Source organism: Neomonachus schauinslandi, chromosome 1 (assembly GCF_002201575.2).
Source record: "Neomonachus schauinslandi chromosome 1, ASM220157v2, whole genome shotgun sequence".
Classification (NCBI taxonomy): Eukaryota; Metazoa; Chordata; class Mammalia; order Carnivora; family Phocidae; genus Neomonachus; species Neomonachus schauinslandi.
In genome coordinates this window covers 24,948,582-24,974,720 of record NC_058403.1, presented here as the reverse complement: position 1 = coordinate 24,974,720, position 26,139 = coordinate 24,948,582, and the positions used below count along the sequence as shown (strand labels likewise).

The window sequence follows — 26,139 nt, the reverse complement described above, 5'->3', positions numbered from 1 at the left end:
AATTAGTTAATATTGGATTTCAATAATATTTCAAATATATTAATTATAATAATTTTAAACATTGTAACAAATCTCCTTTGTAGACCATTGCAATGGACTGAACGTTTGTGTCCCTCCTCAATTCATATGTTGAAATCCTAGCCCCCGATGTGTGATGGTATTGGGAGGTGGAGTCTTTGGGAGGCAATTAGGTCATGAGGGTGGAGCCCTCATGAATGGGACCATGCCCCCAGAGAGCTCTGTATTTCCCTTTTCATCATGTAAGTATCTAACCAGAAGTTGGCAGTTTGCAACCCAGAAGAGGGCCCTCCCTGGAATCCTCCCATGCTGGTACCCCGATCTCTGATTTCCAGCCTCAAGACCTGTTAAGAAATAAAGTGCTGTTGTTGGTAAGTCACCTGGTCTATGATACTTTATTATAGGAGCCTGCACTAAGACAACCCTATTTGTCACTTTTTGCTCGGGAACTCATATGAATGAACCTGCTGTGCCTGAGGCTAAAGCCACTGTGTAGAGCTGACCCAGTGAGAAGCTGCTGAATGCACATCGGTGCCTGGAATTCAGACTGTCTGTCCTTGAGGCTTATTAATGGACATAAGAAACAGGTGCTTACGGGGGACTGCACACATTTGCAAGGGAATAGAGACAGTGAAGGAGTAAGTTGTATATTTGGGACAGACAGATTCCATAGTGCACTATTAAGGGGCCTGATGTCACTTTTCAAAACTTTGGATTCCAAATATTGTGGCTTAATTGATGTTTCAGAGCCTCTGGAGACTCAGTGGTTGAATCATGCCTGAGATTTCTTTGGGACCACTCTTACTGAGATTACCTTTCTATTTTAGGTAGAGAAGAGCTACATTTTAGGTTGTTGAGTCAGTGTTGAGCTTTTTAGCTTAATCAGTTTGAAGTTCTTATTTGATTTTTTTTTTTATTGGGCAGAGAATCTTAACTTGCAACAGCCCTCTCTCCTGATTGCCAGTCATGTGGTCTTATCCCACCTTGTTTTTGGGGAATCTGGAGGCCAAACTCTATACATGTGCAAACATTCCTCATATAACCCTCAGTTCTCTTGGTTGCCCTTGAGGGAACTCTTATCTCCTGATTGATTTGAAAGCAGTTCTTAAATCTCTGGAACGGAAATATGTTTTCTATAAGAGAGTCACTTGTCTTTTATGATACCTTATACATGCTTGCAGGGAAAAACAAAGTCATTTCTTAAAAAAATTAATGAGCTCCCCTTTGCCAATAGTGGCTTCAAGGATTGGCTGGCTTTTTAGGTATCTGAGCCATTTGGGATATTGGGGTGTACTAATAAGCAGGAAATTACACCCAGTGCTTAGATTGTAATCCACTGGTATTCCTTCCCAAAGATGGAACTTTTCATGACAGCTATGGGCCCATGTATATCTGAGAAGAGGATGGCATGGAAAGAGAAAGGAACTCCCATTAAGAATCCGGATTCTGCAGGCATTTGGAGCACTCAGGTAATCAGCCATTGAGGATCATCATCCTCAACCTGGACGAAGGCTAGAGAATTCCTACAAAAATATGTAATTCCTCATTCCTCTATGCTAACCATGACATTGCATGCTGATTTCCACTATAACATTTATATGTGTAGTCACTATTACATTTCTTTCTCCACACTGGACTGTGAACCCCTGGAGCAACACTCTGACCACAGCCACACCCAGTGACTTGGACATGGTTTTTAGGGCTGAGCTATAGACACCTTCATTGCTTTGAGGATTTATATTTTCCCCTTCCATTCAAAAGCAGAACAGTGACTGTTTCTTTAGGACACATAGCTAGTGGTGAATCTTACAGGTACAGACCCTCTATGAGATTAACTGCCCCTGGCCCTGCAATAAATTAGTAATTTAATGGTAATAGAAGGAAAAATAAAGTGGTAGACATCATTATAGTTATTGTGGAATTCTACTTCCCTAAGTAGGCTGGACTTCATAATCCTTCAGGTCTTTCTAAGTGCTAGAATTCTTATTCTGCAAGACTTGTTCTTCCTGTAGCAGGATTTACCTTCTTTTTTTTCCCCAAGAAAACAGTCCAATAAATGTTCAGAGTATACTTGTGGCTTGTAAAAACTAAAGACAGGGAGGTGTTACAGGAAAATGTACCGCTCATTAAAATCAAAGGATTTTATTTAACAAATCCTGGTGCATTTAAAGCATCACAATGGGAAAATACCAATTCTATTGAAACTCATTATAAGTATGTCCTCAGGGTTCCTATCAGGGACCAGATGAAACTCTTATGAACTTCTTTCCAATACTCCAGATTAAACTCTAACACCTTTGGAGGGACCGATATAATAAAAACCAAGTCAAGTTATGGAAAATTGTCTTTGTAGGTTTTAGGATGCTTTATTTCTAATAGAAACTATAGATCACACATAGATGATTGCAAAGACAGACATACAATTACATCCAGGAAATTCCCAAGTATTCAGAATATTTGTATTGATGGTTTTCTCAGGAGTTGCATTCTGAGATTGAAATCCGTTGGGAAAACCGTGCTTCAAATATTCTCTTCAATTTGCTCCTGTGGCAATTTAGTCAAACAGCCTGCTTGGAAGTAATCTATTTGCAGAACCTAGGTGGGGAAAAACCTGCCACATCATATAATTCACTGAGCAGATTTTGGCTCCCACTTCGCCAATCCATCTTGAATAGTGGCTAGTGCCCTGCATCTAGCAATACATATGATCAAGCAATTTAGCACAAAAAGAGAAAGGCCCCACAACTTGGCATCCCCGTGGACATTAATCTTTGAGAAAACCAAATGGATCTAACTTTTGCCAGAGTTTAATAGCAAAGCTGTCACATTTTACACAAGTGAGTATCGGGTCTGTTAGCGAAAGGAGAAGGGGCCAGGAGAAGCGGAGGGGAGGAGGTGGGGCTGCTGACTGCACTCTCTTCAGAGCGGCTCCAGTTTTCAGGGGAGGGGCCAGGATGCTCCGCATAGCGGGAGAGATGAAGTAGTTAAAAATTATCGCCAGCGAGGGGCCGGAACCTCGGGATGCGGTATATAAGAGCGCGCCTCCAGCACAGAGCTGCTGTTGTTGCTGCCACCGCCGTGAGAGCCGGGACTAGGCACACGCGCTCAGCCCCTCGCTAGCCAGAGGCCCGGGAGAGGAGCAAAGGGGTCGGGTGGGGTCCAACCCGGGGCTCCTGCTTCACCCCCCGGGCGGACACGGGGCCCTCTAACTTCTGTTTCCTCTCCTTCAGCGCGCACCAGCCGGGTTGTGCGCTCTAGCCCAGCACACCCGCGCGCTGCAAGGGCGCGCCCGGCTCCAGGCCCGGCCAAAGACGATGAGTGCAGGGGGCCGGCCAGCTGGGCTCGGGCGGGAGTAGGATCCTGCGGCGAGGCGGGGAGGCAGGGAGGCTCAGAGGTTAGAGCTCCGGCTGCGCGGCGGGCAGAGGTCTTCTTTTCTCCACGCACACCTGCTGCTGTGGCCGCGCCGCGATGAGCCGCGTGGTCTCACTGCTGCTGGGCGCCGCGCTGCTCTGTGGCCACGGAGTTTTCTGCCGCCGGGTGGTCAGCGGTGAGTTAGGGGGCTGCCCGCCGAGCGGAGGAGCCAGGAGAGGGCACCGCGGAGTGCGCGGACGAGGGCGGTGCGGGGCCGCCTGTTCTGGGGTCAAGGCTCTCCCGGAGGTGGGAAACCTGTGCGGGGTAGGGGGCCGGGAGGAGCCGGGGGCATGGCGGGGAAGGGGAATAGATGGCGGTTTGCTTTCTTCTCCGCCCCCCAAAAACAAGCGCGGAGAAAAGTTTAAATTTTTTGGAAGTGCCTGGTTCAGTAGCTGCGAAGCGAGCTCTGTTACAGCGTTTTCCAAGAGTAATTTTCACTTTCTTTGTAAGAGTTGGCCACAGGGCAGGGCAGGGCTTGGCACTTGCAAAAGGGGTGGGGTACCATGGAGTGGGCAGAGGAAACCCAAAGCCATAAGAACGGCAGAAATGCCACCCCCTGTTGGCCTGGCTTGACTTCAGTCCCCGCACTGTGTTCACTTGGATGGTTTCCGAGGCCAGACCTGCTGGCTGTGGGTCGCTCACAGTCTCCTGGGCATGTATGCAGCCTTTGTTCTCAGGGAGTGCTGACAAAAGAAGAGGGGACTTACTGGTCATTGTGTGTAGACACCTTTCCTTTGCACACCTTATTCCAAATTGAGGATTTTTCAGAAAAGGAAGACCGGTCGAGTTGGGCTGGGGTGTACATGGTAATGAAAACAGGTTCGTGCACACAGTAGGTGCACAATTAGGTGGGTCGAGTCAGTGCAAGGGAAATGGATCAGAATTGGCAAGCTTCCAAGCATTCGCTCTGATTTTTCTTTTTCTTCGACTTTCACTGTTCTATTGTTGAGCAATTTATATCGCATTCACCCTCCTTACTTTTTGGGACGGTCTCTTAAAAAAAAAAAAAAAAACAAAAACAGGAAGATTCTCAAAAACTTAGGATGAATGAATAGTGCCTTACATGCAAATTGAGCGTAACTATCCCTATTGTAATTTCTTGCAATGCTAATTAAAGTGTTGCAATAAATATTTGTTGAATGTATGTGGGAATGTGTTTTAAGTGTGGGCTTTTTTTTTTTAATGTAAAAAGCACAAAATCCTTTTCACATTCTGTTCATCTGTATAACAGGTGTCACTAAAAGTAGGGGTAGATGACAGATGACATCAACTTAATCGGTAGTGAAGCCAGACCTTTAGAAACTGGCATATTAAGCTTAATTGTTGCTGATCTCCCCCTCAGCAATATGTGATCTTCTACATCTTAAGAATATAATTCTTCAGTGTCTAGTTATCAATCACTCACTGCTGACTTTTTTGGCCCTCTGGAGATACTGGAATTAAATACACTGTGAACTGTTATTTGGACATGCATGCTGCTTACATTTGGGAGGCAGGGAGAGAAAATCAGCCTCTTTATATTGATAAAATGAAAACTTTACAGTACCAAGTAAGGATGTTACAGGAGCCATACATTAGATCTCTTTCCCCCTAATTTAGCTTTGAAGAAAAAGTTCACTATATAGATTTGAATGTGTAAATTGCATATTTGACTGCCTTTGTGTCTATGAGAATTACTCTTACAAATGAATGAGCAGCAGAGATCAGGCTTTTAGCATATGGTGTGTTTTAAACACATAGAAACATTTCATTGCCTTAAATAGTATCCTTTTGGTATATTCTTGTTTGTATGCCATAAACTTTGCAAGGGAGAAGAAAAAATATATAAAGTAAAAACAGAACTTAAAATATTGTTGATGAAAAGTTTATTTTGTGTTCCGTTATTGCATAAATTGTTGCAAACCTTTTGTTGTGTTTTCCTGTGAAGTATTTATAGGCATCTTGTAGGTGACATCTGGAAAATTTCTAATTAATTGAACATGATCTATTTGATTTAGCATAAATGATGATGTTTACTTGATATCAAAACAATTACTTAGTTATGTTTTTTTATGAATAATTTAATTGCCTTTGGCCATAAAAATTCACATTAAAATTGGACCATTATAAGTTTGTGACTTTATCCTTTGAAAACAATTTAAAAAAATATATTTTAGCCACAATAGTATGAGTACAGACAGTCTAAAACATGACATGTTGGAAGTAGTAGGTCTAATGTCTGCCTGATCCAGTGTTAAGTTCTGAGTGGTGCATCAACTTTTACCTGCCACTGGGGACCAAAATTCTACTTGAGTGTCTGTCAAATAAAACAAGCTCTTTGGGGCTGTTATTAGGAACATACTTATAACATATGGAATGCATTTTCTGTTTTTGTTAAATATCAGTACAGCTATTTGTAATTTCTATGTAGTGTACCAGAATAATTACTTTCCCCAGAAAATAGACAGGAACTCACAAAATAATCCTTTATAGAAATTTTCTTCATTTTAGTACTTTAAAATATTCAATAAGATACTTTCCAATACTTTTAAATACCTCACTGTTTTAAAAGCTGATAGCATTATTTATAAATGAAATAAAAATATTTTAACAAGAAATAAACTTTCAAACTTCATCATCATAATCTGCCCCATAAGAGTGAATAGCATCTAGCAGTAATAGGAAAGTATTTTTATAGGTTAGTGGTCATGCTTATTTTGATGCATGAATATGTAATAAAATATATAACCATGAGAGTAATTTAATGAATTAGAGTATTTAATGAAAGAGTACTTAATGAATTTATGAGTCAAAGTTGGGAAGTACTTTTAGGATTTTAGATTTGTACCGATTTGTTGCTGAACACAGATATGTAGAGAATATTTGTGGGGAGTACAATCATTCTGTGACTTGACTGGTAGATAATGACATCTTTAGGACAAAAATAAGAGGATTTTACTTATGCGTACATGGATATATATGAAAAAGAAGTGTTCAGGGGCGCCTGGGTGGCTCAGTTGGTTAGGCCTCCAACTTGGTTTCAGCTCAGGTTTCTCAGGGTCATGGGATCAAACCCCACGCCAGACTGCATGCTGGGCGTGGAGCCTGCTTGAGATTCTCTCCCTCTGCTCTCCCCGCCCCCCATTCCCTCTCTTAAATAAATAAATAAATCATAAAAAAAAAAGAGTGTTCAAAATTCAGGTTTCTAAGGTCTGAAGAGCATGTGGGTATTTTCAAACGTTTGAAGTGTTTTGAAGTAACGTGAGTGTGTTATGCTTTTTAGTCTTGCTTTTTCTTTTTAGTGTACACAGCAGTGATTCACAACCTGTTACGTAGCAAAAGGGCATTAAGTGTATTTCATGGTCCCTCCAAATTTCTGCAGAAATCTTTAATTTGTATTAATTTGAACGCATTCAAATTGGCCTGCATTTTATTTAGGAGACTGGGAGATTTAGACACATCTCTTTTGTTTGTGCAGATGCCACAAAATTATGCAAATCCATGTGTGGTGACCAGTAGCCTATAGGTTATTGTAATAGCAAGGGAGATAGAAAAAAATCTGCTGAGCATATCCCATCCTGTGGTACTGTTCCATGACATCATCAAAAGCATAAAGTGATGACAGTGCGATTTTCAAAGATGCAATTACCTTAAGTATCTCTTGGGCAGGAAAGGAACAAATTAATCTTATTACTAGTCATTTAATAAATTACACATCTATCATAGCCATTACTCCTTAACTGCTATTTTTCATCATTTTATAGTTTTGTTTTTAGAACTCTTTCCTGAGGCTGGCAATATCTATTACATTAATGTTAAAAAAGAGGTGGTATTGTGTTAAGGAATCCAGAGTGGAAATCCAGCTGATGTTTTCACTAACAATTTTTACTTTTTATAACAGATTTCTGTGCTGGGCACTTGGCATACAGGTGGATCGTTGTACACAATTGGCAGGCGAGATTGTTTCTTTCACTCTTGTAACATTACTGGTAATATAACAGGCCTGACAACTTGACTCCAGTTGCACTCCTGGTAATTGGGAAAAATTCATTTGGGCTTTGCTTTATTTAGAAAATGAAAGGGCTAGATGAAAAAAATACTTAAGGCTAGATATGGTTTGAGAATCTGAGATAGATGTTGCAATATTAATGCTGTGTCTAAATGTTCAGTAATGGAAAATCCACAATCTGCTTAGAAAAACAAACTCTCAATACACAAGCCCTTGCACATATCAGCAATGTTAATCAATAACAGATCAATGCTAATAATTATAAGCTAGAAAACATGAATAATGTATATATTCGTCAATCTCTTTATTTCATGAAATATTTCGCTTTAGAAAAAATACTACATTTGTCTATGGAGGCAGCATAGACATCTGGGTAAAGGCATGGACTGTGGGGCCAGAGAGACTGCCTGCTTCTAAACCCTGATTTATGAGCTGTGTGTATCTGGCAAACTATCTAACTTTTTAAAATAGGATGGGAGCTACATGATGTGACCTACAGCACAGAGCTGTTGGAGGGTGAAGGGGTTTGAACAGATTTGTGCAGACTGGGTCATGTACAGAGAGTTGGTGCCAAGAAGCTGAGAGGGAGCTCAGTGTGCAGGCCCTGTGCCTGGAACTGAGACCACCTAGAGGAAACACAACTTTTTCTAGCTGAACAGCCTATATCACCAGGAGAGAACATCTTTTCCCAATTTACCCAAAGGTGTGGATTGTGTTAGCAGTGAGAATCTCCATACTAAACTATTCATAGATGTCTGGCTATTATTCTTATCAGTACTTCTTTAAAACTCCTTTTTAGGTGAGAAAGCTCTTTTTTAGCTGAGAAAACCAGGAAAGTTTAAGTAATGTTCCCAAGCGTACCCACAGTTCATTATAGCTCTGGGATTCAAAGCCAGTTCTTTTTGATTGAATGCTTTAACCTTTGAGTCACACAGTTACTTGGTTTACCATTTGTTATTTAGATCCCAATTTTAAATATGCAAATTTAAAAAAATGAGTTCTATTCCCTTCTCAAAGCTTGTGGTATTTCCCAGCGGGGAGAGGTAGGACTCCCAGCTACCCCACCATCCACAAAATGACCCAGGACTACAGTTTTGAGTTTGTTTATCAATGCAAGAAAATAGATTCCAGCACGCTCATACTAGTGCATTATGCATTTAATTGCACTATAAAATCTCTGCTACAAAAATGAAAGTTTATTATAACAAAATTTTTTTTTTATTAAAAATCATTCTTAAGTTGGTGGACTACTGAACACTGTAAGGAGAACACTGCTTGAAAGCATTTCTTTTTAGTTCAAAAGTGTTGGCATTGCTATCAGAGATCATGTCATAGCATATAATGTTGGATCAGCCTATTTAGCAATGTGATTTGGGAGAGAGTAAGAAAGAATTATGAGAAACAAATTAATTTGTGGGATTCCGGTAAAATGTCCAAAGTTCAGTCAGTCAGGTTTGGGGAAGACTTATCATGTAGATTCTCTTTTGTACAACTTTTTTTTTTCTTTTTGTAACTAAAAGTAGATCATGATTGAACCATAGAAATTCATAAAATATTTTCTGTGCTTTTATTTGAAAATCGTGATATAAATTCAATATTCAATATTGATAATATATGATTATAGTGTAAGATATAAGGAAAATCTTATTACTTTACTAACAGAGGACTCAACTGTCAGAAAGTTAATAAATATAAGCAAAATAAAACTGAATCATAGATCCTTTCTATTCAGGAAGAAAAAAGTAAACTGCCATAACTTTATGAGTTTGGCCCCACTTTTATATCAATGCCAAAATTTTGTATTTACTGCCAATATTTAGCTCTAAAGGACTAAATTTTCATGACTAAGACAAAAGACAAAACCATCTATTCATGGGAATAGTAGAATAGCAGAATCTTAGCAGTGACAGTGATAGGAATGTTTATTTTAGTAGGCAGTACTGAGAATTATCTCTAAATAAAAGTGCATGCGTACGTATGTAGTTCTGTATACGTCTGTGTATAAATTTAATAGGTGTAAAATCCGAGGTGGAAGTCCTAGGTGACATTTGATAAATTGTTAGTACCAAGGTTGCTTTAGTGTAATAAACACTGTTACATGGTTATCTGAATATTCATCTAAATATTTTATGGTTGGTAGAAGAGTAGATGAAGTAGATGTAGTAGTGGAAGATTCGAATTCCTATTGTTCAAAATAGTCAATGGAAGATTTTACCTGAATGAAACATTTAAAGATCAGAGAAAAAGAAATTCCCCATGTGATCTCACAGAATGAGAAGAGAGGTAATCATAATGGTTCTCTAGGAAGATTAGCCTTTACAGAAGTGGGAAAAGTGGCTTCTAGATCTGTATTAATGGAACTTTTCTGGGAATTAGGGCAACATTTGTTTCCCAGCTGTTGGAGTTCCCCTGCCATTTCGGCCAAATGCGATCAGCTGAAATGGTGGTGAGTGTTCAGCAGCTCCTTTTGCTTGATTTTGCTACGGCTTGGACCACATTTGCAGAATAAGGCGGTAGCTGGTAGTGAAACAGAAGTGGATGTCAAGAAATCCACAGCGTCAGCTTTAACTGATTATATATGAATGGTAATAAAAACTGGGCCACGTATCTGTAATTTTCGGAAAAAAGACTTGCTAGATCTGAACTGCTAGTGACTTTTCAGTCAAAATCTGAGGACACAGCTGATATTCAGCAAATACTTTGGAGTGAATATCTACCTGTTCTGGTGGTATTTGGCCACCTTTCTGATTCTCTGACAGTCTCTCTGCTTTGCAGACGCCCCGGTCTCTACCCCCTCACCCATGACCCTGGACCACTCCATCATCACAGCCAAGAGGGAATGCCTGTCACAGTGCCACGGCCAGCTAGCTAGTATCTAGGACTCACCCACTATTAGTAATTACTTTAAATAGAATCCCTGCCTTAGGTTTTTCTCTTATTAGTATTATTTCTCTGTAGACTCAGATAGCAGTGTTAGGAATGTCCACATTACACTAAAGTTCTCTTAAGTATTTCATTCAAAATGCTATCTTAATTTTATAAATGAGTTAATTCCTGTCATCAATTCGGTATCCTCACCATAAAGAAATCTGTGTTGTGTTTATTTTTTAACTCATCAAAGAGAATGAGCAGAGACTTTTCGCATCTAAGTCATATGTAGGCACCCTGTGAATGAGTGCTGGTCTTGGTACATAAATAATTTTTACTCATTCAAGTTTCTGGCTAATTTTTAAAAGAATTTGGCTCCCTTTTGACATCTTGCAAAACAATCTTGTTGGACAAGTTTAAAATTTCAGAAGTGCTGGAGTCAAATCCAAGTCTGAGAGTTCTTGGAGTGAAAAATTGAGCAAGTTGAAGACTCAAGGGAATGCAGTTGAGATTTATTTTGAGACTTAGAAATATGTAAAGGCTGTAGAAGAAGAAAATGGAAATAGCTTGCTTTAAAAATGCAGGCACAGAACTCACTGGGCTTAATGGCATTTTTAGAATATTATCAGGAACAACCATTTTAAACAATGAAGTCATCACAAAATCTAATAATAAATTAGGAGAAATTAAAATAAATAATTGTATTAGAATCAGCCACTGGGACTTCCATGATTATCTCTCAAGGATGATTTATTTCAGACTGATTTGTCCTCTTGAAGTCTCTTTAATTCCATTTTCCTGTGGTCATTCATACTAACGTTTTATTTTTCATTAACAATTAGTTGGGGCAGTCCGTTAATTTGTTCATATTATTCAGTGTGTTGCTCCTGGGTCCAGATCACAGTTAATGAGACAGAGAGGACAACTGGCTGGCTTGCTTGCATGGCTGCAACTATTTTATTAGATGGCTGTTCTCAGCTTGAGCCACGATATTGAATGCCTATCACTCAAACACTGTGGTGAGGTTAATGGCCTCCTGATTTTGGCGCCCTCCTGACTCTGAGTGTCATCATAGGTCATTAATTGCTGATTCTGGGGGAGAATGGATTGATACTGATGTTGACTCAGTGTGATGTACTGTAATTAAGAGTACAAAGCTTGAATGCTGTATTTTTTAGCCAGTGTTTAAGTACAATAACACTCCCCTTCCTCCACTACTGACAAATTTTCTCCATCAGCTACAAAATTAAATACCTGCTGAAAAAACCTTCAGTCCCAACAAGAATAATGTTCATGCAGACAAATCTTAAGAAAGCAGTAGAGCTCTGCCTTAATTTCTTAGCATGAAGTAATTTGACTTAATTTTACATGAAATACTTGGTAGTCTGTTTTCTGAGGCCAAATCTAAACTGAAATCGGAAAAAGGCGAAGAAAGTAATAGAGGCTGTGGGCAGCAGGTTGGGAATAAGAAACAGTGACAGAGAGGGATGCATGGCAGTTTTTAAAGTTGACAGCAGAGATCAGAAGTGAACCAAAGAAACTAATGAAAAACAAAACAAAACAGGATGGCGTTCTGGAGCTCGTCTCTATGATTTGGCATACTTGTCTGGTGGTATAAGGGGGCGGAAGTAAATCAAGAGTCAGATGCTCACCCGACTGAACCACACAGGTGCTCCTAATTTAGGGAAAGTTGAAAAGAAATGCAGTGTTACCACTTTCAGACTCATAAAAGAAATAATTTCAACTAGTTTATAGGGCATTTTTTAGGTTAAATTTGAAGAAGTCATTTTATTTAATATGGCTTCATTTAATACATAAATGGAGACTCTAAAGCTGAAAAATTATTTGTTCTCATATATGTCACCTAATTTGTTTTTAGCTAATGATTTAACTGTCTTTGAAAGACAAGTTTGGCCCAATTTCAGTTTACCCTGATCTCTATCCAAGTTATCAGAGATTGACAACAATTAGCAATTGATGAGATTTTAATAGCTCCTTTCATTATCTTATGTGTTTGTTTGTTTCACATTTAAAATGCATTTCTTTTTTGTTTATTTGTTTAAGTATTTGATTCTCTAAGTTCAGGGGTGCCTGGGTGGCTCAGTTGGTTGAACATCCAACTCTTGTTTCTGTTGGGGTTGTGATCTCAGGGTTGTGAGATCCAGCATGACCCCCACACATAGGTTTTGGAGTCTGCTTGAGATTCTTTCCCCTCCTCCCTTCCCCTCCCCCTCTACCCCCCCTTCCCTCCCGCCCCCCGCCGTTCATGTGCACTCACTTTCTCCCAGTCTCTCTCTCTCTCTCAAATAGATAAAATCTTAAGTTCAAATTTGGGAAATTTTATTTGGAGTTTATTTATTTATTTGTCAGAGAGAGAGAGAGAGAGCACAAGCAGGGGGAGTGGCAGGCAGAGGGAGAAGCAGACTCCCCATTGGGCAAGGAGCTTGATGTGGGACTTGATCCCAGGACCCTGGGATCATGACCTGAGCCTAAGGCAGATGCTTAACCAACTGAGCCTTTACCTAGGCATCCCTTATTTGGAGTTTATAACTCATTTGAGATGTCTGTGTAAAAACAGAGAAGTCATTGGCTGAACAACTGGAGCTCACACACAGCATGTCCTATAAAACCAGAAAATATTCAGAGAATTGGCAATGAAATTTTTTCAATGATTACTCTAGAGTACTCTAGAAATCTATCCTGTCACTTCTAATGCTGTATTTTATTAACAAGTTATTACTAGAATTACCTTCATTCTGGCCTTTATTAACTTCCAATTTTAATGTATTTGCTTTCATGTATATACAATAAAAGCGAATATTTACACCTTAAATTTGCCACCTTATATCTTTTTCATGATACCCTCTATGCATTGCTTTTTTTTACTTTACTTGTTTTTAAAAATTAAATTATTTTATGAATTATTTTTCTTTCATAATTTTGACCTTTTAGCTCTCTTTGCTCTATATACCTGAAATTTCTCTACTTTCATTTGCTGTGGTAATTAGTTTGTATCTAAGCCAGAAGAATCATGAGTTCCCTTAACAAAAATTTTCTTGAAGTACGGTGTTTCAAAGTTTGTATTACAAGTTTACTAGGGAATCAATTTGCTTTTATAAATTGAAAGTAATAATTTAAAAAATAAACCTTAGAAAATGATTCAGTGGAAGAATCAGTCTTGGGAGAGTATATCCTGTATTGATGGGTTCTTTAATCTTTTTTTTTTAATTCTTATTTATTTATTTGACAGAGAGAGACACAGCTAGAGAGGGAACACAAGCAGGGGGAGTGGGAGAGGGAGAAGCAGGCTTCCCACTGAGCAGGGAGCCCGATGCGGGGCTCGATCCCAGGACCCTGGGATCATGACCTGAGCCGAAGGCAGACGCTTAACGACTGAGCCACCCAGGCGCCCTGGTTCTTTAATCTTAATTCATAGTAGCGTTATGAATATGGTTCAGATAATCAATGCATAGCATCTTTTTTTTCAGGCCAAAAGGTGTGTTTCGCTGACCTCAAGCATCCCTGCTACAAAATGGCCTACTTCCATGAACTGTCCAGCCGAGTGAGCTTCCAGGAGGCACGCCTGGCTTGTGAGAGCGAGGGGGGAGCCCTTCTCAGCCTGGAGAATGAAGCAGAACAGAAGCTAATAGAAAGTATGTTGCAAAACCTGACAAAACCAGGAACGGGGATTTCTGATGGTGATTTCTGGATAGGGCTTTGGCGAAACGGAGAGGGGCAAACATTTGGTGCTTGCCCAGATCTCTACCAGTGGTCTGATGGAAGCGGTTCCCAGTACCGGTGAGTAGGGATCCTGCAGAGTTGGATGTTCTCTGGGGTGCTCAAAACGGAGAAGGGAGATTTCTGTTCACCTGTAGAGGATATCAGAATAGAAGAGGCCAAGTGGGTGATGGGGAATAAGGAGGGCACTTGTTGTCATGAGCACTGGGTGTTATATGGTAGGGATGAATCACTAAATTCTACTCCTGAAACTGGTTTTACACTCTATGTTCACTAGCTGGAATTTAAATAAAATCTTGAAACAAAAAGCAAAACAAAAAGAATAGAATGGGTGAAATCACTTGGAGGTGTTCTTGTTGCTCTGTTTACAGAAACTGGTATACCGATGAACCTTCCTGCGGAAGTGAAAAGTGTGTTGTGATGTATCATCAACCAACAGCCAACCCAGGCCTTGGGGGTCCCTACCTTTACCAGTGGAACGATGACAGGTGCAACATGAAGCACAATTACATCTGCAAGTATGAACCAGGTAGGAAATACCATAAATAGGTATAGCAGATTTTGTGCATATTTGCTAATAGTTTTGATCTTCACTATTTCTATTTAGGCTTCGCTGCCTATGGCTCCTTGTTTTTCTCTGTGTTTCTCTGCTGTGAAACCTGGACTTTATTTGCAGCTTGTCATAGTGCTCGGTGTCTTGAAATATACTTTATGTTATAGAGCAAACTGCCCAATCAGTTAAGCGGAAGGGGGTAACTAGAACCCATCTGGAGACGTGTATTTAAGAGGAAATAACATGTCTAACGTTAAGGTCAAATTGTGTTTTTGTAAACAGATTTTTACAAAGAATAAATATCTATTTTAAAATATCTTAAATATTTAGTGTAACGTGTGTGAAGTAGGTATAAGTCACCAAAGCACCTAGAGATTTACACATGTGAGCGACAGATCGTTGGATGATTATCCGATGCATTTAAGAGAACAAAGCGACTTCCTCCTGGAACATTAGCTTCTTATTTGTAGGCATTGCTGCTTCACATGTGCTCCTCAATGGAAGTCAGACTGATGCTAGCTCACTGAGCCACAGTGGAAAAAAATAGGGGCATTTGCCATGGTCTTCCTTTTTTGTCATTCTTTGGAATCTGCCCCCTTAGATAGCTTTTGTTTGAAATCTCCAATTTCTTGCCATGTGCAATGTGGGAAGATTGCATTGACCTGAGCTACACTGGTGGGGTTTCCTGTGGACATAGTAAATTTGAATCACTTTGAAGAGGACAGTTCCACTAAATTAATATTTGACCAAAAGTAGAGACTAATCAAAATTATGTAAACTAATTTTTTTAATCACCTAATAAAGTCAAACTGGACACTTAGGCTTTGAGAGTTTTTTTTGATGTTTGTCTCCTCCTCAGTGTTGGGAAATGTCATTTTAAGTCTTCTGAGGGGCTATCTACTTGACCTCATAATGTGGTCATGGAAGGCAATTATAATCAAGTACTGCTATTTCCATTATTCTCTTGAAATTACATGATTCCTTTCTCGGAAGACCTTAAAGCACAAGGGATTATTTGGATTAGATTTACCCTTCTCTTATATTTATCCTGCTCTTCAGTATATTAGCCAGCTTTCTGTATCCCCGGTGAGTTTATTCTTTAAAGCCCTAAATCCATCATCACCCTCTTAGAAGCCTTTGCAAAGCCAAATCTGTTAGGCACTTATGTTCTTTGTCTTTATTTTTTTCTTGGAAAAATATAAAGTTGAAATCCTCTGATATTTTCAATCGGTGATACTATGTACTTGAAACTATTGAATGAAACAAAGTATGTTATAGAGTATTCTTAATATTTCTTTCTCCTTTCTTTGTGCTTTTAGGTAAACTATTTGGCCCTTCATACATTTGTTTATTTTATTTTTATTTTGAATTCCTACTTACCAAATTATTCAGGACACTGTCAAGCGCAGAATCTTCTTTACTTATTTTGTGTAGGTAATCTGGGTTCATATTATTCATGGAAGAGCATTTAAGATAAAGAATTATTTTTTCTTTATCTTCTATATTTTGCCTAAATCTTCAAATAATCTATACATTGTGAATAAGATTCCTTTATGTATTTTTTGTTTTTGATGCACATGTACAGTTTTATAGTTATAAATATATAGCTACATTTATGATCTTATTAATGTAGTTAGAATTTTTAGTCTTTATTTTAATTTAAATATTTATTTTATTTTTTCTTTACTCTGATATTCTAAATATTCTAAATATTTATTTCTTTATTTTAATTTAAATATTTATTTTCTATCTGTTAACCTTCCTTGAGCTTAGTGTTTTATTTATGGAGGATGCTGGTTTGATTAAATTTCTTGCTTATTTAGTCAGTGCTCTTTTAGTCGAGAATTAGTTTTTGGGTGAGGAGGTTGGAGGAGTAAGCAATGGGATTTATTAAAATTTGTGAATTAGAACACCAATTATTTTGAACTTTATTCTCCAACTACCAGAAGTGCTGTGTGGTTTGAACTTATAGTCTCCTCTTTCTGCCCCCTACATACCATCTAATAATATGACTAATGATATCTGAAGTGGTAAACAATTAACATAGTTATGAAGAAACTGAATAACTCACTAATTGGTTTTCTCACTCTCTTCTCCATTTTTGGTTATTGCCCCATGAATCACTTATCTATTCTTTGTGTCTATCAGTGTTATCCTAAGACATTTTTATGGGGATACTTCTGAATCTCATTTTTGTACGTATTAAAATTGCATTATGCGCTCTTGTTCTTAGACATTAAAAATAGTGTATATGGGTTAAGTTTCTAAAATGTTGTTAATCAGGGGCGCCTGGGTGGCTCAGTTGGTTAAGCGACTGCCTTCGGCTCAGGTCATGATCCTGGAGTCCCTGGATCGAGTCCTGCATTGGGCTCCCTGCTCGGCGGGGAGTCTGCTTCTCCCTCTGACCCTCCCCCCTCTCATGTGCTCTCTCTCATTCTCTCTCTCAAATAAATAAATAAATAAATCTTTTAAAAAATGTTGTTAATCAGAAATTACATCAATTTAAAGATTATTAAGATTATTGTTTTAAAACAACCAATTCTATGTTGATAAATTACATTATATCTGTCATATTTGTGCAGCAACCAGCATAGAGTGCCTAAGTTCTGTAGAAAAATGAGTGTAGGGTAGGACTGTATCTAAAACCAACAAGAGGCTATTGAAATGTTAGGGTGAAATATGTTTAGAAGAATAATAAATATTATTACAGGATAGCCTATGATAGAGCTCCAGTAAAGAAAGACTATGTGGCCATATTAGAGCAGCCAACATAGTATTAAAAATGATTTAACATGCTAAACTAATGTAAAATCTGCATGTGTTTTTTTCTCTTCCATCAATTGACAAACATAAACAGAGAATTATATTTTTGAAAAAAATGAAGACAAGTTACAAGTTTTTTTCTTTTTCTTTTTTTCTTTTTTTTAAAGATTTTTATTTATTTATTTGACAGAGAGAGAGATAGCGAGAGCAGGAACACAAGCAGGGGGAGTGGGAGAGGGAGAAGCAGGCTTCCTGCCGAGCAGGGAGCCCGATGTGGGACTCGATCCCAGGACCCTGGGATCATGACCTGAGCCAAAGGCAGACGCTTAATGACTGAGCCACCCAGGCGCCCTACAAGTTTTTTTCTTATTGATTCAATTTACTTTCAGTGAACTATTAATTTACCAAATAGTGCCCTAGGGGAAAAAATAGGCAGCACAGCAATACCAGATCATGGTAAGAAATTTTGACATTTTTAAATTGTATAACCATTGAAGAGATCTTGTCTCATAAAACCAAGGAAAGAAAGGACTTGCAAGCCTTAATTTTTTATTATTTTTTTTTAAAGAAATAGACACTACTGGAAAGCACATTTAAGTATGGCATTATTTTTCTAGGACAGAAACGGGCTTTAGAACGTTGTTACTTGAATCATCCATTCCAAATGCAATCCATGTGTAGTCATCTGATGATTATTACTGCAAGGAGAAACCTAAATATTATACTGATATTAATGAAGAAGTCATCTATGCTTGTCTTTGAATTGCACTTAGTGTCTCACATTGTGATACTCCTAATTCCTGCTTCTCTTTGCCTTGCTTTCTACCTGTTTGGTCCTTATTGCTGGTACCAAGCTGTCATCAGTATAGACACACCACTGATGACCAAATGCAGTTTTGGGGTTGCAAGGGTTCACCAAGGAGATCCGAGTTGTAAAGTTTCACCAAGTGAAAAAAAAACAAAAATAAAAAATAGATTCACCAAGTGGATGCTTTATTCAAAGATAATTAAATGATGACTTCACAGTTGAACAATTTCATGTAAATATAAATTCAAGATATAATTTTTATCTGTAAATTATTCAGAAATCAAAACTCTGGTGTTCACATTGTTTTATTATAAAGTTTTATTTTCATCTACATTTCTATTTCTCTTTTTTGTCATTATGTATGATGCCTGTACCTATTATTTACAGAGATTAACCCAACTTCTCCTGTAGAAAAGACTTATTTTACAAATCAACCAGGAGACACCCATCAAAATGTGGTTGTTACTGAAGCAGGTAATGAATTCACGTTTTTAACCCCTCTATCAAGAGCAGAATCTGTAATTTTAAACTCTGCTTCATGCTGGCCCTAACTTTTCATGTTGCTCGATGATATGGTGCACTGAATTTGGCCTATGGAAATTTACTTTTGAACTAATAATGCTAAGCTAGTTTTTGAACAGAAGAATCTACTTTGTTTCCTTCCTAATTTTTCACTTCAAGTAGACATATCTAGTAATAAACTAAGTAATCCACCTGAAAACCTGGATTCCCTAGAACCTTCAGCATAACACATAGGCATTATGATGTAAATTGGCACATTCAGTGGCTTACCAACAGTGGTGTGCTGGTAAATGTTTAAGGAGTGGCTGATGTGGGAGTGGGTATAAAAGAAAAAGCCTGATTTGTATCCTTCAACCCAGCTGTCCCTAGCACAGCACCCTCTGCCAAAGAAAACAATGGAATCCCAGTGCAAATTGCACATTCCCTGATTGGAATTGTAAATCCCAATCAGAAGCTGCTCGTAGCATTAGTTGGGTGCTCTTTTGGCATGGTCCTGTGACCACCAGGCAGAAATCTTGATTTATCCTAGTTACTTTGTGAAGATTGAGCCAAAGACCCAAAGTCTCAGGGTCTTTCCGCAGGTGATCCAAAATCCATGGAAGAGTAGGAAATACTTCCTCTTCTTCTTGACTGTTATATATAAGGGATCATGATGGTATTTGGAAAAGGAATGAAAATATTTCCTTGAATCCTTAAAATCCTTGAAGTCATGTATTGGGGGCTCAAAATTAGGTGAAAGCATAGCAAGTTACCCCCCAAATACCCCATCACTAGACCTCAGTTAATATATCTTTTGTTAACAAAGGACAGGATGTACAGTTAAATGGATAGTTTGATCTAAGTCTGGTCCACTTTGACTAGAATTGTCTAGATTGGTAATGCTGACAGCTTCTGATTTCCTAGAGAAATGCATAGTTTTCAATTTGCTTTTCTTATATGGACATGATATTAAACCTTAGTGCTTTTTACTTTTCAGGTGCCTGATTTTAAAACCAGTCAGAACATCTAAATCTAATTAAAAATGCTAGTAAATAATTACATGAGGAATATTTTCCCTCTTATGACCTTGAAAAAATGTTTAATAAGGTGATTTTAATCTGTATGGGGCTTAAGTGCGGCAGTTTTTTATTTTACCAAGAATACCTAACGTTATCAAGTGTGATGGAACAGGATTAAAAAATGATTCATTTTAGAATTTAATTAAGATCAAGTCTTTATGGTTCTGGAATCTTGCATCTCTGGGTTATGACTGTATCATTAGTTAATATTTACTAATATTTAATATTTTGATTTAATCCCAGAGAGTCTTGCATATCACCATGGAATTGACCTTATTGGCTAGGATAATTATATAACCAATAAATCAACAATTATTTTAATAATCAGTGCTTGTTTCTCAAAGTAATAACTGAGAAGGATTAATGAAGTGAGATAGCTAAGATTATTAATATGTCATGAAAACTAGCCCCTATCTAAATTGCAGATTTAATAATAGTTTTAGAAATATGGACATTGAATTGGAGCATGGCAACCAGTGAAGTAAGTTTTTGTTTTTAATTTTTATCAAACAAATATATTATTTCATTAGATTATTCAATATTTGGGGAAGAAACTTTCTCAGAATTCATTTATTTATAATAATTCTATTTGACTTTAAAGTTTTGGAAAATGTTTATATAATTTTAGTGTTAGAATTCTGCCTCAGCCATCTTTTTATACTAAGACTGTTTTGCTTTTTTAGGCATAATTCCCAATCTAATTTATGTTGTTATACCAACAATCCCACTGCTTTTATTGATACTGGTCGCTTTTGGAACCTGCTGTTTCCAGATGCTGCATAAAAGGTAAGTAATTCAGATATATAGAGACAACTTGAAAAGTTTTATATAGGTTTTCCAGAACTCGTTTAAAAAGTATACAATTATATTTTTAATTTGCCTTAAGAAAGTTCTGATTTTCATATCTGTCCATACAAATCCACTATATACAATCTAATAAGATAGGCCTTGATTATAGGATTCATGAATTATCTCATATAATATTCACAAATCATACGAAGTAGGTACTCTTTTGTCTATATTTTTCAGTTGAGAAGATGGTGGCCTAGACGGGTTACCCATTTTGCCTTGGGTCTCATAGCTAGAATGTGTGGTGGATCTGAAATTTGAATCCTTGTAAGCTGACTCATACGCAACTCTACCTTACTATCTCTTACTACGTATAAGCATTAATGCTAAACCTTCCAATCCTGACCCCAAGTTGTTTGCAAGACTTGATTCTCTTGGGTACACTCTGTAATGCCTTTTCAAAATTTTAAGCCATAGGTTGTTGTTTATTTCCAAAGGATCTCTGAGTATAGGAAATAAAGTACAATGGTAAAAATAGGTCACTTTTAGTAGGCAGCTTCCTTCAAAATGATATATCTTAATAGCAAGATTCTTGGGGGTATTCTTTTATATCTATTTAACCATATCCTTGAGTTAAAGGTGAAATTTTTTCATGTGTGTCAATTTATCAATTAAAAAATTAATATATGAAATACAAATATGTATTAAAAGAAAAAGGAAAAGATGTTGGGTTTAAATGAGAGCATATTTGCTAGAATAAACTAGCCATCTTTGTCAGTATTTTATTTTATTTTATTTTATGTTATTTTATTTTATTTTATTTTATTTTATTTTTTGGTTCCTGAACAGGGACCTTTCTTAGTATTTTAAACAAAAACTGAGTGACTTCATCAGGGAAGGACCTGCAAATGAAGTCATATTTCTCTTTTGATTTGAGTTCATCTTCATCTGTTTCTGAAATAAACCATAAAGATCCACTAAGTAAAAAAAGCCCCAGGGGAAAAAAAAAAACCTTTAAATAGATGTAAACTCTAAATGATTCACATAAATTGTTTAAAGGACACGAAGTGGTAGTTTAAATAAGACATTTTGAATAATGATAAGTAAAGCCTGGTGAATTAATACTACATTTTGTGTCCTCTGGGTTTTCCAATATATCTGGGAAACACAGTTAAAAGTTATTTGTAATATTTTGTACAGAAAAAAGATGATAGTAAATATCTCGTTTCTTCCCTTAATTCCTGAGACTATAGATGGAAAGATGATTAGTCATTTTGAAAACCAGAGAAGTAGAGAGAGGATGTGATATAAATCTCCCCTTAATCCAGCAAACTGTTAAGGAAGAGCTGTAAATAACAAATCATCTTGAAAAAGCAATTTAAAAAATATTATGCAGACATTGTCATTTCTAAAATAAAAATTGCTAAAGTTCCAGTAACTGAGGTTTCTCTAAAGTTTGTTTTTCTTCTTCCAAATAGTGTAGTATTGTGGAGATTCTATTCATATGAAAGTCTTCCAGGTTTTTATACCTTTGAAGATCTGAGGAGTTTTCACTTGTTTGAAAATCTCAGAGTGAGAAAATAAACCAAACTGAGTACCCCCAGATGCCGGAATTAGCTGTAGTGCTTAATTCATTCGTTCTTAGATCATCCCCTTTTCCTTTCTTCCAGGAAAGCAAGGAGAAACTTCACCAAAGACTCAACTCCATTATCATCTGAGTGCCTTGCAGAAAGTTTAAATTCCAATCTGGTACACATAATGATTTATATCATTCCATGTCATGTTCAAAATAATAACTTGTTTCCTTAACTGGTAGTAACTCTTAAATGAAATACTAATGCTACACAAAAATTTAAGTTACATTAATAACTTAACCACCTTTTATCTACCATTTGAAAAAATTTCTTGTTAAACTTTACTTGATTTATTTTTCATTCATGTTAGATGACTTCGTAGATAAAGATGTGTTGGTCTTACTTTTGTGGAAGCAAATCTCTAAAACATATAATTTAGGCATAACATTTTATTAGTAAGAAATCCACAGTTAAATTGAAGTCAGTTAAGTAATATTATAGAATTGTATTGCTCAGGCTTGTTAGGAAGAGTTCTTTTCTGTCTTGGAAGGAGTTCTGCCACTTCTGGTAAACTGAGAGTAGATGGAATGGGCTACCTGTGGGGTGTGGGGCAGATCCCCGTGAGGGGACTGTCCGTGGGAGGCAGGAAGTGCAGGACCCAGGGTCCAGGAACTAGAAGTGGTTAAGTGATCCAGGTGAGGGTTCATTCTCAGGAAATGAGACCCAGGAATCTAGATCTTGATGAGTAGCCTGGTAGAGGACGATTTGTGGAGATAAACTCAGGAAGAGGCATTTACGCAGGAGCCTGAGAAGTGGCCATTTTATGGAAAGAGAGTGAGAAGACAGCCAGCCCTATACGGGGGGCTGGAAGTGTGGGCTTGGATTCTGTATCTGACAAGAGGGAAGTTCAGTCTCAGATCTCAAGGAACTAAGTCATCAAGGCCTGAATCTACCTTGAACTACATTGGTTGCAGAGACTGAAGGAAAACCAAACTTTCAGGGATCAGGAAAATCGAGGGGAGGGGGGATTAGGAAGGTCCTTACACTTAAGACAAAAGCACCATTTTGATGATTTAGCAACAAATACAGCATATGTGAATGGAAGAATATCCAAAAAGCAAAATTTCAAAAATCACTGATCAAATAAAATGAAGATTTATGGGTGATTATAATGAAACTTTTTGGTATTATGTCAGACACATTTGCGTGTGTGTGTTTGAATGTGTCTGAATTCTAAACTAAGAAGGGTCAAACAGAGATCAATTAAATTTTTTCATCATTTCACATGACCTGTTTACCATCTTCACATACTGGAATAATCTAGAATTTTTTGTAGATATGCTGGTGAGAGAAGAAAGACCCTTTTATAATAGGGGTCTGAAATATCTCCATTTGGACCAAAACATGCCTATTTCAATAAAAAGTCTCAGACGTTGAACTTACGTCTTCTTATGTTTTTCAGTAAAGGAAGAACAAAAACTAGCCCAACCCAGTCCACACTGTGGATTTCAAAAAGCACCAGAAAAGAAAGTGGCATGGAGGTATAATAATTCACTGCCTTGGCTCCAGAACAGAAAATAAGATTTTCTAATCCTGGATCTGCATCAGGAATGGCATCAGAACATTAGCTTGGAATGGCTTGAAATCTCAAAGGATCTGCAAGATGAACTGTAAGCTCCCCCTTGAGGCAAATATTAAAATAATTTTTATATGTCTATTATTTCATTTATAAAATACGCTGTGCTAATAATGGAGTGAGACATGCTTATTTCGCTAAAGGATGCACCCAAACTTCAAGTAAATGGAATGGACCATGCTGATAAAATTGCTGTCAACACATCAGAGAAGTGTATGTGTTGGAAGCAGTTATTTTTGTTTCTGTCACTTTTCATAAGTTATAATCTAGTTAATGTAATGTAAATTGTACTAAAATTTACAGTGTGCAAAAGTATTTTACCTTTACATAAGTGTTTGATAAAAATGGGCTGTTCTAGTATTTATTTTTATGGTGTTTCATTTTTCAATACATGTTGTTTTGATTAAAGAAATGTATCACTGTTTTCAACTGAATCCACACACACGTAGGTCTATTACCATAGAAGAAGTTTCTTTTATAGAAATGGTTCATCTTCTTTCAGTTTCTCTGCTCTGGGGTCAGACAATGTTTAGGAAATCTCTTCAGAAATAAGAAGCTTTTTCATTAACCGTGGTGTAAATTTACTCAAATATTTTACTTAGAGGCAAGAATTGTCTAATTTCAATTGTGCAAGACATGTGCCTTACAGTTATTTTTAGTTTAAAATTCAACAGATTTTGTAATAATAACTTTGTTAATAGCTGTATCAACAATATTACAGTCAGTCTAGAACAAAACAAAAGCGGCATACACAATATAAATCATGTCTTCACATGTTGCCTATATAACCACAAGTAGCTCTCTGAGGATTCTGGAATCAATTTAGTCCCTCCCTTGCCCACAAAACAAAGATGGTTGTTTGGGGGCGGGGATTAACACCGGAAGCAGATGGCTGCAGAGGAGGCCTAAGGTTCTCCCCTAGCTCTGTTCAGCCACTATCAGCAGGTAAAGTGGTCTCATGGTTGGGACCAGGTGCATGGTCACCATCAGTGTGGAGGTAGGCACAGCATAAGGATATTTCACCAAGGAGAGAAACTGTGAATTACTGTGAACATGGGCTGGAGGGCATCAGTGATCATGTGTTCGTGTTGAGGATTTGCCTGAGAGAGTGAACTGCGGCTCCTCTTGTCTTATCTTCTCTAGTTTCTTCAACGCTTGTGGCTCCTTCTCAAGAGACTTGTAACTATCTGGTCTTCAAATGTCCCTGTGTTCCTGTTAACTAAATAAAAAGTTCTTGTTTCTGAAGAATGACCATGGGTATTGTCTAAGTCTTTTAAGTGAATGAAATATAGAAATGTTTGCGGCAGTATATGAAGAGGAAGACAGATGACTGTTGAGGTAGGGTATGAATGGAAGTTGGGGTTATGGAGCATTTTAAACCTCATCTTTTCCCTGGTAAACCATTTAAGTTGGAAAAGAAAGAGCTTTCATTAAGGCAATTCACAACCGAAGTTGGTTGGTAAAACTTAGAGACAAATAGAAATGAGCGGGCATTGGCACCCTTTCAGTGGCTTAGAGACTGAGGGAAAGAACAGACAGCTGCATTCTAAGCTCTGATCTGGCCACATTTAGCACTCCCTTTCTCTGCTGGGATCTACCTCTTCCCTCCAAGCTCGCATCGTGTGTTCCTTCCTTCGGTCAGGACTTGAGAGAAGGGAGACAGTGCTTTCCCCATCGTCTGTGCCCCCACGACTACCACAACAGCTGCATGGCGGGAGAGGCAAGGTGATGGGGGAGGGCTGTGGTTTTGCCTGTTGTCTTGATCCAGGCCCATTCAGTCAACTTCCCTCTTATTAGACAGTGACGGTGAGACTGTCCTTAGGGTTTCTTAAACTTTTAGCTGACCTCTGAAAAATGAGAAGGAGTACATGGTACCTGGTGTATCTGTTGTGTTTGTATTTTCAGAACATAGTTCTAATAATATGTGTATTGAAATGCAGGTGAATTATGGAACAATATCCAGGTAGTAAAATCAAACAAATCAACTCTACCCCTGTTTCTCCATCCTTTCTAACTGCTTCTAAGATCAAGTCATTGGAAAGGTCTTAAAAGGAGTAGTGTGTTCGGGGATTCCTGATTTTTGTCCTGAGAATAAATACCACAGTTGTTCACCAAATTTGTAGTGCCCAATTATCTGGCCACAGTTTTCTTATATGACATTGTTTTCCCTTTTTCTGTTCCCCAGAGAGAGAGACTTTTGGTACAGCAACACATGATTATCTATTATCCTCAATCTCTGAACTTCCCTGAACCCCTACCTACACAGTGACCCCAATGCCTCTTCAATACATCAATCATAATTATTCCTTTCAAATGTAGCCCAAATCGTGTTTCTTCCATAGAGCCAGTCTACACTCCTTTAAACCTACTCTTTCTTTTGTTACTTTGGACTGTATAGACCCAAGCAATTGTG

The 26,139-nt window shown here is 37.7% G+C and overlaps 1 protein-coding gene across 3 annotated transcripts; it reads left to right on the top strand.

Moving 5' to 3' along the window:
• The first annotated feature begins 1,469 nt into the window (after positions 1 to 1,469).
• CHODL (chondrolectin) lies at positions 1,470 to 24,288 on the top strand. 3 transcript variants are annotated; one of them, XM_021679278.1, is made up of 6 exons: positions 1,470 to 1,487; positions 13,774 to 14,083; positions 14,395 to 14,552; positions 18,535 to 18,621; positions 20,411 to 20,513; positions 23,553 to 24,288. In XM_021679278.1, exons 2-6 carry the CDS (start codon positions 13,818 to 13,820, stop codon positions 23,635 to 23,637), a joined length of 699 nt encoding a protein of 232 aa, XP_021534953.1. In that variant the 5' UTR covers positions 1,470 to 1,487; positions 13,774 to 13,817; the 3' UTR covers positions 23,638 to 24,288. The 3 variants fall into 3 exon arrangements, 2 of the variants coding, with proteins under 2 accessions (XP_021534953.1, XP_021534952.1); XM_021679277.1 differs by lacking the exon at positions 1,470 to 1,487 and adding an exon at positions 3,487 to 3,565; XR_002479769.1 differs by lacking the exons at positions 1,470 to 1,487; positions 13,774 to 14,083; positions 14,395 to 14,552; positions 18,535 to 18,621 and adding an exon at positions 22,187 to 22,265 and having other exon boundaries at positions 20,432 to 20,513; positions 23,553 to 23,605.
• The last annotated feature ends 1,851 nt before the right edge of the window (positions 24,289 to 26,139 follow it).

Excerpts from the sequence above, each read along its gene's own strand:
- CHODL (XM_021679277.1), top strand. The coding sequence starts at position 3,487 with ATGAGCCGCGTGGTCTCACTGCTGCTGGGCGCCGCGCTGCTCTGTGGC. Across the intron at positions 3,566-13,773 it reads CTGCCGCCGGGTGGTCAGCG|GCCAAAAGGTGTGTTTCGCT; the intron begins GTGAGTTAGGGG and ends CTTTTTTTTCAG. Across the intron at positions 18,622-20,410 it reads TGTGGTTGTTACTGAAGCAG|GCATAATTCCCAATCTAATT; the intron begins GTAATGAATTCA and ends TTGCTTTTTTAG.